The sequence below is a fragment of the Dermacentor albipictus genome, chromosome 9 (assembly GCF_038994185.2).
Source record: "Dermacentor albipictus isolate Rhodes 1998 colony chromosome 9, USDA_Dalb.pri_finalv2, whole genome shotgun sequence".
NCBI lineage: Eukaryota > Metazoa > Arthropoda > Arachnida > Ixodida > Ixodidae > Dermacentor > Dermacentor albipictus.
In genome coordinates, this window is record NC_091829.1 from 21,985,050 (window position 1) to 21,998,541 (window position 13,492).

Below are 13,492 nucleotides of genomic sequence, written 5' to 3' on the forward strand. Positions count from 1 at the left end.
TATATTTTTCATTTATTTAACTCAAATAAGCAATAATTGTATTACTGAGAATGTTCTCGCGATTACGAAGTCAGCCAATAGCTGTTGTGGGACCAGCTGCTTGCAACGATGTTGCATGATGACATTGTACAAGTGAGAGCAAGCAATATTTCACTACTTTTGACATGCGATTGTAAATTCTCTGGTGCGTGCAGTGTGATTATACCTCGCATGTTCTTTACTCACAGATCGGCAATGTTTTCTTATCATGTTCAAGAAGTGCTTCAGTGCCCCTTTATGTCATTTGCTTATATGCAAACTGGGCTTTAATAACATTCCACAGATACCATATTCAGGAGAAGCTGGTCTGGCACATTTAATGTGTCCTCTGCAGCCCTTCATACATTGCTTATCTTAACTAACAACCGCTTTTAAAAAATTTCTGTAGTCATCCTTAGTTTTTTTTTTTTCATTAAGACAGCAGTGCCACTGAAAACTTGCGTTATGTGCACTATAGCGAGTAGGGCGGTGTGACGTACACACATCTTGCGTGCAAGATAGACATCACTCGGCATCTGGGTGCAGTGCTTTATTGTTGCTAGGACTTGAAAACGCTACCGGCTGGGCCAGCGAAAACGTGTTAAAATCATCCACAGGTGACATCCTGGCATTAACGTCCTAAGTGGCCATCCCCGTCGAGACATACGAGCACCATTTTAGTTCACTGGCCAACATTTAATGGGGCGTTAACACGGAAAAAGAAAACAACTAAATATTGCACCATGTTGCACTCTGGGGTTTTCCTGTCTGAACTGGCTGCTGCGTGGCACGATCACAAATGTTCTACAGCAGTACCCACCAAATTTAGGTCCCCAAAACAGCATCAATTGCTACAGCTTGTCTCACCAATAAAGTAACAAATTACATGTAAAAGGTCACTGAGAAAAGTGATTGAATTACAGAACATGTATAATTCGTAAATTACAAAATTACCATTAAGCTTAATAGATTACAAGAATTAATTACATGTAATATGTTATGTGCAGGTCTGCTTCTATGGGATGAACAATGTGTCACCCAAATTAGAATATTTCTGTTGGCTAAAAAAATATTCCTTATACCTTCTGCCCCTAGGCCCCTTACTCATCTCTTGCATTTCAGAGTGCAGTTGTATGAGCTACAGGTATAAACAAACATAACCTTCAATTTTGAACTTGGCCATGAAATTTAAGCTTTGCTGTTGAAACGTCCAAAACAAGGGATCACTGTTGAGCTGCATTCCCCACTGCCTTATACACTAGCCACCGATATAAAGAAACTGTCTGTATAGTTAATGTATGTGAAGCAAGGCACGCTTGCATTCACTGGAGCGTTCAGATGTCCCGAGTGCTGCACCATACGCTGTCATGTAGTCACTAACTAGTTTCATTCACCGAGCGAAGCATGCGCATTGCAAGGCATTCCAGAGCTACTATATAAACACAAGTGCGCGTTTTGAAACGAAAAGAACCACTAAAGGCTGGCTTCTCCCCAAGGAATTCCTTAATGCAAAGAAGCCAACTTCCAAAAACCCAGCGCAATCCGCATAGGGAACGTTTTTACGCGCTTATCCGGGACCCACTCCGAAATAAACGGGCGCCATTAACCTAGCTGCGGGGAACCCGGGTAAGACTTTCTCGCAATCCATAATTTGGTAAAAAAAAAAAAAATGTTGCAGTAACTTGTACGAAAACTAAACTTTAGCGAAAACAAGTTTGCATGCGCCTACCTCGGTGTTCTGGTTTCGGTTTCGCATCTGTCATCAAGCCAAAAAGATGGCTTTGTGAAATCCTCGGAAAAAAAAAAACATGCGTTAAAGCTAAACTACTAAGGATTTTGTAACTAGGAGATATGTTTGGTTGATGTTTTTGAGAATTGCGTGACAGTAAATTCACGTGACCGTGTCATCTCTCGGGTTAGCCAATGAACGCCGTCGAATGTGATGGCCGCCATTATTCTAGCCATTCTAGCAGAGCGTTCGAGGGTTGCTTGGGTTGCTGTTGGTTTGCGAGTGAGTTTTGTGATGCATTCTCATCGGAGACGCGTACCGTCGCACGAATTCACCGGTCTCGAGCACGCACTTTCGAGGACTTAAAGGTAACCTGGCAGCCTTGTCGACAAGGTTGACCCGTTTTTCACGCCTGCATTCAGGTCTCCGCCTAGCGGGCGGCGCAAGGATTGTTTACGTTTTTTTGTTGTTGTTGTTGCGTTTTCGAGATGTGTGTATCAGCTGTATCAGCTGTGCTTCCTTCCGTATGACTATTGTTGGAGTGTGGTTGTTGTCAACCGCCTAGACCCAGCTAGATTAACTCCTGGAGATAACGAAAGGCGAAGCAGGTATACAGCAAATTGATGCGCTTCCTTTCCCAATAACTGTGCGCTGTCGCTGCTTGCAGTGCAGCAGCATTGTTTGCTGTTCTGTCGTTGAGTCGCGTCATCCGCTCTACTTTGTTTTTCTGGTCTTTCGGGTCTGTTTTTGTCCTTGCTTTGTTAAAACTGATTTTGTGAATGCTTTGCGTGACCCCGCGTCAACTGCCCGAGCTGCATTTGCCGTGGCCTTTCCCGTCCAGCGCTCAGGTGTCGTAGGCGAGGTTAACGGGCGTCCTTTTGTAGTGCTTGTTGTTGAGCTCCGTTTTAAGATCGGCGCTGTTACTAGGCGCTGCCTCGCGCAGTCTGAAACAACGGGAGCTCGCGTGCATGTTGCAGCTTCGTAACGCTTAGTTTCCGAGTTCCGACGTGTCACTCAAATCGTGCTACAAAACCGGTAACACGATTGAGTACCCGCGGTCAACGGCCGAGTGCGCCTGAACGTAGTTTGCGGCTCCAAGCTGATCATAAGCTGTAAACACCGAGGTCGTTGACGTTTTCCTGCGGTGTGTCGTGTTACCGGAAAATGTGGCACACGTAGACTTGTTTTCAAGTATTTTTACTGTGTGTACTGACAAGGTTCGCGACGCGAAGCTGAAGAACCTTGGCCTTTCAGGTTAAGCTGGCTAAAAAATAAAAAGTACACTAAAAGTAGTACAGGGAAATAAGTTAATGCGATGCAGTTAGCGACGCGTTAATCATATACGCCTCCCTTCAATGCTTTGTAAGAGGACTTTCCGTCATGCAAAAACACGTACGGTACTTGACACTACAGTGCGCACCCATGTTGCAACAGGTGAAATCTCAAGTGTGTCACTTGTCAAGTTGTCAGATGAAAGTCTTGCTATGGAGTGGGTAGTACTTTACTGTTGCATAGGAAGTTTGCGAAGGAGCATACGTTTATGACATACCTAGAAAGGGCATGTAAGTGCAACTATAACAAATGAGCTTGCAGAATTGTGCAGCGTAGAGGCAGTTTTGAAAGGGGAAGTCGTCAACTTCCTTAATGTTGCTTGAAGCTACAAGGAAAATCACCCAGGTTCTTCTGAAAGAAGGGCTGCATTTGGTGAAAAATTTTTGCTGCTTCAGGTATTGAACTCAGTGTTACCTTGTTTGAATGCAGCGTGACTTGAATGAATACGAGAATTCAGAAATGCAGGACAGGTGCTGACTTACTTGCGCACACAGCCTATGTTTTCTTGTCTTCATCCTAGCCGTGCTGCATTTTAAGTATATGTGAACCAACTCGCCCAAATTAAGGTTTTACTTCAGCCGAAATTGCTGCCTTTCTGAAGCACTTGCACTTCCAACTGAGCTAATCAGGAGTTTAGTGGAGTACATGTAAATATTATAGATCCGCATCTTGCCTCTGGTTAAGGATTAAAATGTTGAGGAGTTAACATGCTGTAAAACCAACCCACTGAACAAGCTTAAAAAAAGAAATGCCAAATATGCACCCTAATGTGCAAAATAGCAGACCCGTACTCCATTTCTTTCTACGTGAGGGCACTCTTCAGGCATATGACTTTCATTATAAAAAAGAGAGAGAGAGAGAAATTATTGCTAACTGTTTTGTCAAGTGATGCTCAATTTCTGTTTTAAAATATGTGTGTATGGGGGGAATGTGATAGTTACATTGGAATCCACCTGTACATCCTAACATGTCGTGCACATACAGTGGCCTACATGTAATAATTATTACACCAGCAACCTTAAAGAAATATTTTGCACTTACTACATCATTGTTCTTGCTCATATTTCTTGCCTTTATCGCCAACTTAGGTCTGCACTGTTCAGCAAACACTTGGCATGATTGTTTGCCCGTTTTGTCCCGAGTCCGTGAAGCCAGTCACCTTTAGAGCAGCTTGTTTCTACAGTGGCAACAGACACATGCAGTTCTTATTTTTTAAAAATTTTTTTCGCAGGTGAACCTGGCACGCTAAGATGCTAATGCTGACTGATGCGGATCATCTAAGTTGTGGCGTTGTTGCATACTTTTACTATAATACTTGTTTCTACAAATCGGTGCTGTTGAGCTCAGGACTGCAGGTTTGGTTCCCTGGCACTGCAGCCAAATTGCAGTGAGGGTGGATTGTAAAATCGCTCATTTGCCATGCATTGCGTGCTCGTTAAACAAACCCTAGCGGCAAAAATTAATCTGAGGTTTCCTATCCACGGCATGCTTCATAATGAGATTGTGTTTTTTGGCACCTAGGACCCCATCATTTTTATGCGAAGCATACTAGCCGCACAACCACGCTCTTCCTTGCTGCGCCGCGCACGGCCGCGTAGCTACCATATGCCGTCATAACAGCTGCAAAAGCGGAGGCTCAACTCGTGCGCTCGCTTGCGGCCGCATAGCTACATAGCCGGGTCTCAGCTCGTGCGCTCGCCGGAAGGTGACCATCTGTCACAGTCACGCGCTTGCCGGCGCGTGACCATGGCGTCACGCGCCGGCGCAGCGCCCCTAGCGGGAGTCAGGTGGTGGCTGCTGCCGCGCGAGTTGGGGCCCAGCTTTTCCTCCGGCTGTCGTGACGTCACGTCACGTGGTTAAGTGGTGGCTGCCCGGCCGCACCCAAGGGCTGAACTGAGTGATTGCAATATGCAACGCATAACAACTAAAATAAAGGCTAGTATGCTTCGCATCCTGGGCTTAACCTTAGCTAGGCCACAGCCATTTTTTTTTTCTTTTGCTATGAACCGGCTTTGGTTTTGGTGCTCATCTGGTGGATGTGCCAAGCCATCATTATGCATTCGCTCACCCCAGTTTTGAGAGCGATGCAGCTGCCGCGCACGAGTGCAACCGGAAGAAATGTGTGCAGCTGCTTTATTTTTGCTGAGCAACGTCGTCAAACCCAACCTTATCACTAATGTTTTGTCGTGACATCACGATGATGTTGATGGTGCCTGGTCTGGCAAAGTGCCATTCAACCTTCATAAAATGCAGGTCAGTGTATGTACATAATAGCACATCATAAGCTTATGTACTCCTATGCACACTAAATTCTTAAACGATATCCGAGAAGAAACAATATTTTGTCAGAGTTGCTGCATACAGCCTCAAATGGACAACAGCAGAGAACTAGGTGGTATGAGGAAATCATGATATTTGCAGGGATAAGATGGTGACAGCAGGCACAAGGCAGGGCTAAGGGAAGATGAATGAGTGAATGAATGTTTATTTCATCTTGAATACAATTTCAAGAAAGATGCAGGAGCAAAAGGCTCTTCAGGAGAGGCCTTCACCCTGCAATAGACAATGAAAGAGGCTGATGACGATGATAATAATAATCTTTTCAGGTTTGGTGATGCCGCCACCATCGTCAACGAATCTCTCATGGCGGCCCAAGGGCCGTGGGAGCCGCCACCACCGTGACAGCGGTGGGAGTGGTGGCAGTGGCAGGAGCACAGGAACTGGTGGCCAGCAGAGACTCTTCCGCAGCCGAGAGTATGGCTCGCGGGTGCTTGGCAGTCTGAGTGAACTGCGTGAGAGTGGCATGTTGTGTGATGTGACTCTGCATGTGGACGGCGAGAACTTTGCACTGCACCGAGTGGTCCTCGCGGCGAGCTGCCCATACTTTGCGGCCATGTTCCATTCTGGCCTGGCAGAGTCGGATCGCGGCACAGTCGAGATACGGGGTGTGTCAGCGACCATTACAGATCTGCTGCTTGGGTTCATATACACTGGTAAGAGATTATACTACATGCCATTTATGTCTATGTTTTGTACAGTCAGTTCATAAAATTCGAAGTAGATTCTTTCAACGTGCAAACTGATTTAAAGAAATCTCAAAAGTTTGGTTGGCCTGGCATGGTCTTGCCAGCTACTTCGCTTGCATGCCATTGATGGCACATACGTGAATGTGCTAGCAATGACAAACCTTGAAAACCAATGCTGTAGTTTGGTAAGCTTGCCACCCAGCAAAAATAAGCAAACAACTCTTACACAGACAGTGATTACATGGTCTGCAGTTGTTGAGCAAAATAATGCAGCTTTCAGTCAGCCCCTGTATTGCATTGTAGAGCATTGTAGGTGGGTCAGTCATCCTGATCATTCTTGAAATTGATGTTTGCACCATGTACAAACTGGTAAGATGGGCTCGTCCTTCTAGCACTGGCTGTAACAACCGTGACTAAATAATTGTCTGATTCTGCAAGCATCTCTTGGGTATAACCAGGAACATGATAACACTAATAGTGGTCAATGAAAGTGCGAAGTAAGTGCATATCTGTGAAACAGGTTGCAATTGTGAAACATTTTTCACAATTGTGTAACCAGGCTGCAAGACTCCTTGGGTCAAACCACTGTCCAAATTACTTGGGTCTTTATTGCAAATACTTGCCAAAAGAAGTTATTTGAAGTGCACTGTATAATTTATATGCTTAGCTTGCACTGAAGGCTTTCTCATATGCTTACAATGCACTCGACCTCAGACCACTCTTATGCAGATGGCTGCCGAATGAAAAGCATGTTGCATTTGGAGTGCATGGTGCACTCTCGATAGTGCACATTGCACTGTCTGGGGCAGCACCTGATATGACTTGCATTTTTTTAGAAGGTAGCAGGAGAACATCCTTTATGTGTGTGCCTTCTCATGTATCATCGCAATTTTATCTGAAATCATAAATCAGATTTTGCAATGATTCAAACAGAGAAGTGTGTATAGTCATGAGGAAGTTGCATTTGGTCAACTCAAAATTTTCACTGAATAGTGCAGTGGAAGCAAGAAACAAATGTACGCAGTTATATGAGATTGTCAATTTGAACGTGTAAGTTCACTTTATAGCGCTTAACTGGAATAGAAATTCTGGAGGTGATGATGACCAGATCGTCTTGGATAGCATGTATTTCTGCATCTTTACTAGCAGCCATGCAGTCTCATGACTAAGTAACCTTCTTAGGTTTACACCAAAGAATTTAGATGAAATGCAGATTCATTCACTGCGAGACAGTTTTCATCTTGAGAGGCTCACAAGCACTTCTTGTGACCACATTGCACAGAACACCCCTGGTGGCATCATATGAGCAATTAGATTGACTTTGAGAACATTTAGGGTGCTCAGTGTATGAAACATGACAATGGAAGGATGCATAGTTTGACAACATTCTGTGCATTGGGTTTGTGTGATTAGAAACTTTTTGCTCATGACCACTTTAGGGCAAATGGGGTTACTTTTCTGATGGCGGGTTTTTTTACAATCCCCCCATTACCATGGCCTTCAGAGCAGCGAAGAGGTCAAATGCTCACATTATTGCTGTTCATTCAACGAGTGTTGTGCATGATTTCATGTATGCACAGGGTGGCGCTGTATTTTTAATATATAGAATTCCTTGCCTATGTGCCTGGGGTAATTTTCTGCTCCGTTCCCTTCATACCTGCGGTTTCGTGTCGCCAGAAAACCCCTAGCACCATCTAGGCTTGAACAGGTGGATAAACAGACTGCTGTACGCTTACCACCACCTACTTGCAGGTGCACGAACCTCTGATGCGATATGTTGTCAGAAAGCCACCAGATGCGGACACACAGCTGCCCAAAGCTCAAACAATAGTTTCAAGCTAATTACTACAGGGAACCCTGGCACTAGTGCCTACGAGAGCTGCAAGGAGGGTGGTTCAGTCAGCGTGGAAATGATGGTTAGTTATGTGCATTTGCTTAGTCTTCATCCTTCTGGCTTCAAGTGGCTTCGTGACTTTGTGAACTCATCATTTTAAACAAAGTACTGTGTTATAAGTAATTAAATGAACACCATAAATGTTGTCAACAGAGATAAGCTTTTGAAGAGGACGCGTTGGAACGCAGGTGAGTGCATCAGTGGGCAAATTATGCAAGAAAAAGCACTACAACATTTCGTTATTTTCCAAACTCAAGATTGGTGGTAAAAATGAGTTCACTGGCGAGATCATCGTAGTGTGCGTGGTATTCTTCGGCATTGCTTACCTCTTAAAATATGACAATCTTGGTTTCGAGGGTAGAGTATAAGCTACATAAGAATTGATTCCAAGAAATTCCATACACTATGTGACAATTCGCCAGTTGGGAGTTTCCGCCTCAACTTCAGTTAACTCACTTTCCGGGTACACTGGTATCAGTATGTACTGATAATACATGCGAGCAGAAGCAGATATGTACATCCAGAAGTAAATAGCTAAGTCAAGTACTGAGTATGTTGACAAGATGAAGCAGTGGCAATGTTTCAATGTCAATGAATGCTTATCAGGATGTGAATATTTATTGAGGTCAGGATGTCAGTGAACACTTATCAGTTTTCTGGTGTCAATAAGTGTTTGTGAGCATTGTGATGTTAGTCCATGTTTACTAGTCTTTATTGGAAATGGATGCTTGTCAGTATTGTAGCGTCAGTGGATGCTTATCAGCATTCTTGGGTCAACAAATTCTCATCAGTCAATGCATGTCGACATTGTAATGCCAATGTGTGCATAGCAGTGTTACAATTCCAACATGCTTATTAATGAATGCCTAATAATATTGCAAAGCTAACAAATGCACATCCGTGTTCCATTGTCAGCGAATGCTTATTATTGGGCCATGCGGTCAAGAAATTATTGTTGCTACACAATTATAAGTGAGAACATGCATTGTGTGGTGTGTTGCACAATAGTTGAAAAATACCTATTTGGTGAACATGAAGCTAGCTGAAGTTATAAAAAGTTTATTAGTAGAGATTTTCAGTTTCCGTGACACCCCACCTTATATCACAACTTGGGGCCAAGAGTTAAAGATCACCACCAGTGTGAGAGAGAGGGTTCAAGAAGAATGTATCATTCTAGTCCAAGACCTGACGCCACTTGATGTAATTCTGCAATTGGCTCATGAGATGACAAGCAAGTCTTATGAATTTTTTCATGATAACTTCAGCGTATGTTAATGCGTTTGCATCCTTTGGTTACTTCATGCACTTTCCAGAGGCTATGTATGTATGCATGTGTATCTATGGATGTTTGTAGATATGTATCTAAACGTTTTCCCACCTACCTAGATCACTGGGTAGTCAGTGGTAGAATGGGTAGTGTATCAGAGAGAGAGAGAGAGAGCAAGGACAGGAAAGGTAGGCAGGGAGGAAAGCACGTCAGACTGCTGTGCTGTGGTAACAGGGTTTGAAACCAACTATCGGATCAACTTGGATCATGACTATGTGGCAATGTGTACATAGATGCTGCTCTTTAACAAACCTCTTTCACTCTGACATGACTCACTGTAGCTGCGGGACTGGATAGGTACCACTGCTCAAAGAAACTCTGATGCCAACTTGGAGTATTGGATATGTGCCGCTAGATAGAAGAAAGAAAGAAGAAGAAAGAAGTTTCCAGATTATTGTGTGTGATGATCACTGTGATGGTCTTCAGTGAACCTCTTTGATGCCAACTTGGGTCACTAGCTATGTGCCAGTAGGTGTGTGCTTCTCCTCATTCATTCATTCATTCATTCATTCATTCATTCATTCATTCATTCATTCACAAAACTTTATTAGAGTCCTGAAGCCTCTCCTCAATGAATGTTTTTTGATGTCAACTTGGTTAACTAGGTATCTGCCAATGGGATTGTGCTGCTCTACAGTAATGAAAAATATCCCTTACTCCAATGCTGGGCAGAATAGAACCAACGTCACAAGGGTTCCTCAAGAACAGCGAACCAATGCTTTAGCAGTCTGTGCCACAAATGTACTGGGTATGTGTGCTTGCTCAGGTTGGCACCGCTTTCCCTTGAGCACGTGCAGATGTGTTTTATGTCTTGCTTCTTTTCTGTCACTGTGTGACGTTCCAATTGATAGCCGCCGCTTTTGTTATACTTGTGTTTGTGTTCTGTGCACCTGCCTTTCCATACCATGTATGTATGGGTATATGGTGGCAGATGAATTGTCACGCACAAAAATCGCGGCCTCAGGTGAACCATCCCATTTCATTGATTGACCGCACACACTAAATTGCAGACAATCCTCTGGCATTTCAAAAGCTTGGAGACTTGGCATTAATCTCTATCTGTGCCCCATGCAGGTGAGATCCTGATAACACGGGACAACTGCCAGGACCTGCTCGCAGCTGCCAATATGTTCAGGCTAGCAGATGTCGTTCAGGCATGCTGCGACTTCCTTCAAAGGGAACTGCACCCTTCCAACTGTGTGGGTGAGTGAGTGAGATACACTTGGAAAGCATACGTGCACTGTTTGCATTCTGGCAAAGCCCGGTTTGTTAAAGGGGTGGAGCATTGATCCACGCAGTAGTGGACAAAAAGATATGTTTTGCATTTTTGGGTCTTCTGGACGAAACTGCTTAGAAAGTAGGCACTGCTTTATGCCAGGCTGCTAGCATCGGACAGTGATCTCTTGAGCACTCACTGCCATGTTATTCACACCAGGTAGCTTACACATCACACACGCAACTTGAGTGTCGCATGGAAATGTATATGTCAGCCAGTATGTCTGAAAATATGCCTGTGGTAGTGAAAGAAAGATTAATAATAACTGGAGAGGTTGGCTGAGTGAAAGGCTTTGCGTACTAACTGCAAGTTTAATATGTGATGAATAAAAGATAGAAAAGAGAGAAGAAACAGGTGTGCACGTGAATTCGCACACAAAATTAGAAGTGTAGGCAACATGGAGCAGTGTGAAATGACAAAGGATGAAAGGGGAGATATGTGGTGCCAGCAATAAACAAATTTTTATCCATCTCTGACCTTCTGCCCCCGGCAATCGTCATTCTGTGTGACAATACAGTAAACGCTCAACTCGAACTCCAGTATTTGAACAAATGGCTTAGGTAGTCAAAATTTTTTTCTCGCCGTGATATCAACCCACGTGTTTTTCACCTCTTGAGAAAAGTTTTTGTGCCGTACCGGATATGTTGACACAGAAAATTAAGAAAAAAAGGCAAAAGTTGTGTAGTATCTGCACTTGCTTTACACCTGGCAGCAGCCTGCTAGCCGAGCCAGGTGCTGCACCTTGTCGCTATCCTCCATATCCTTCTCTCTTCTTTGCCCTTTTTTTTTTTCTATCACTATTTGGCTGCCCGGTGCCTCTTCATTGTGGCCTCAGGCAGCAGCAGTGAGCTTGGAGTTGAAGTATATTCTTCAACTAAGCTCATCACTTTTCGCTTTTAAGCAGCACGATCAGCCTATGCGCTGGACTCAAGAGAAGCCAGCATGCATGGCCCTACAGTGAGATTGCAGCTTGATAAAGAGGCTCGCGCGATGGTGAGGCTTAAATGCTGCATCGCTCATGGGCATTTGCTAAGGGCATGTCAATTGCGTGCTTGCACAGTTCAATTTCTGTTTTCGAAGTGAAATTGCTCTGAAGTCATTACAATGCAGAAAGTAGCAGTGTCAGCTTTTTGAATGTCTGCAATTGGTTATGCTTGGATGAATGGCTCCAAATGTAGCATTAGGATCAATGTCTTGACTCGGTGCAAAACGCATGTTAGTATATTATGTTGGCACAGTGCGAGTGCACTTTTGCCAATAGACGTCGACGTGTGCGGTGTTGATGCACGTGAAAGTGACCGAGAATATATTACTGGCAGCATTTTAAAATGCTTCATGTACTCTGTGCAAAGCCAGCGGGTTCCAATTTTTGTAATTTCGCTTACCTCAAAACTCTCCTTATCTCGAAAGTTCCTCTAGTTTTTAAAACTTTCAGTGAACAGGGTATTACTGCATATGGGAAGAAAAAAAAAACTGATAGTTTAGAAACGTAGGCAACAAACGTTTCACAGAAAACCACAATATTGCATCTTCTTGTTCACTACTGTACATTCGAAGGTTGTAAAAACTCTTTCACACACTTGTAATCCTGAAACATGAAATCCTGACAGTTAGTAGATATGAAGGTTGGGAAACATAAATTATTTCAGTTTGATACCAGAGTTGTTCTAGAAATGTGGGACCTGGTGTCATTGGCATTATTTTGATGCTATGACACAGAGAAAGACTTGTTGACATTGTTTAGCATGGAAGCTAGATATGGGGACATACCTCATTAAAAAAGTAAAGGATATATTGTAATGTCATGACACATTTAGTGCATCCTTTGTATGAAAACCGAAACTGGTTTCTAGAAGCACAATTATAGTAAATTATGTGGTGTGCTCTTACACTTGCCAATATATTTTGAAAGGTTTAGAGGGTTAGCACTTTTATCTAAAGCAAAAAAGAAGAAAAAAAAAACATTGACAAGCTAGAAATGTCTTGCCACAAAAGCATTAGTTTTGCGGGCATGTTTCAATTTCCCTATTCAGACATACAGTCGAACCCCCATATATCGAACCCATATATAATTAATTATTGTGTAGAACGAACAGCTGTAAAATCTCCTTGAAAAATTTTGCATATTCTTATTTTTTATATCGAAATATATCAAACTTTTTTGTGATCCCTTTCAGATATGATATATCTGGGTTTGGCTGTGTACATGAAATGCAATAACGGTCTCCTGGGGCCAACTTCCAGAGGGATTTAAATGCAGTTGCTCCTATCTAAAACAGATAGTGACTTTCTACTGTTCAGAGCAGATATTTTTTTTTTTATTTGGTATCCTATTTATTTACAGTTAGGAGTGTTTGAGTAATAAAAATGCTAATAACACTTATACAAATGTTGAGTCAAACACTGAATATTTGTTTGAGAAATGTTGCTCACTAAGCCGATCACTCTTCACTTACCTACTCACTGAGATATGGCAGTCCAGCAGCCCCTAAGCTCTCTGCCCTCTTGAAATTCTTCTGAAGTGCTTTCCTGGGGCCTTCTCTGTTAGCGTGCGTTTAACATTGCTACAGCAGCAGTGCTTCAGTGTTTTGCTGCAAACAAAGCATGTTCTGTTGAAATAATATTTGCTTAATGCTTGCATTGTGCAGGTATCTTTCGCTTCGCTGAAATGCATGCGTGCACCAACCTGAAGCTGGAGGCCAAGCGCTTCATCGAGAGGCGCTTCACCGAGGTCATCAATGAGGAGGAATTTTACGAGCTGCCCACAGAGACACTGCGCCACTTTCTGAAGAGTGAGGGGCTCAGCATCGACAACGAGTTTCAGGTGCTCATTACACAACCTTGACTCATTGCTTGTAACTCAGCATGATTATTTACGCCAGTTGGTAGT

At 43.3% G+C, this 13,492-nt stretch overlaps 1 protein-coding gene across 3 annotated transcripts in view; it reads left to right on the forward strand.

Annotated features, from left to right (window-relative positions):
* Nucleotides 1-1,954: 1,954 nt before the first annotated feature.
* LOC135901978 (actin-binding protein IPP-like) overlaps nt 1,955-13,492 on the forward strand; it is a 31,031-nt gene continuing 19,493 nt past the window's right edge. The window contains exons 1-4 of one of the 3 annotated variants that reach the window (XM_065431864.2): nt 1,955-2,115; nt 5,686-6,072; nt 10,401-10,529; nt 13,251-13,426. In XM_065431864.2, the coding sequence (XP_065287936.1) occupies nt 5,694-6,072; nt 10,401-10,529; nt 13,251-13,426 (684 nt within the window). In that variant the 5' untranslated portion in view covers nt 1,955-2,115; nt 5,686-5,693. The other 2 variants (XM_065431865.1, XM_065431866.1) reach the window with 2 other exon arrangements.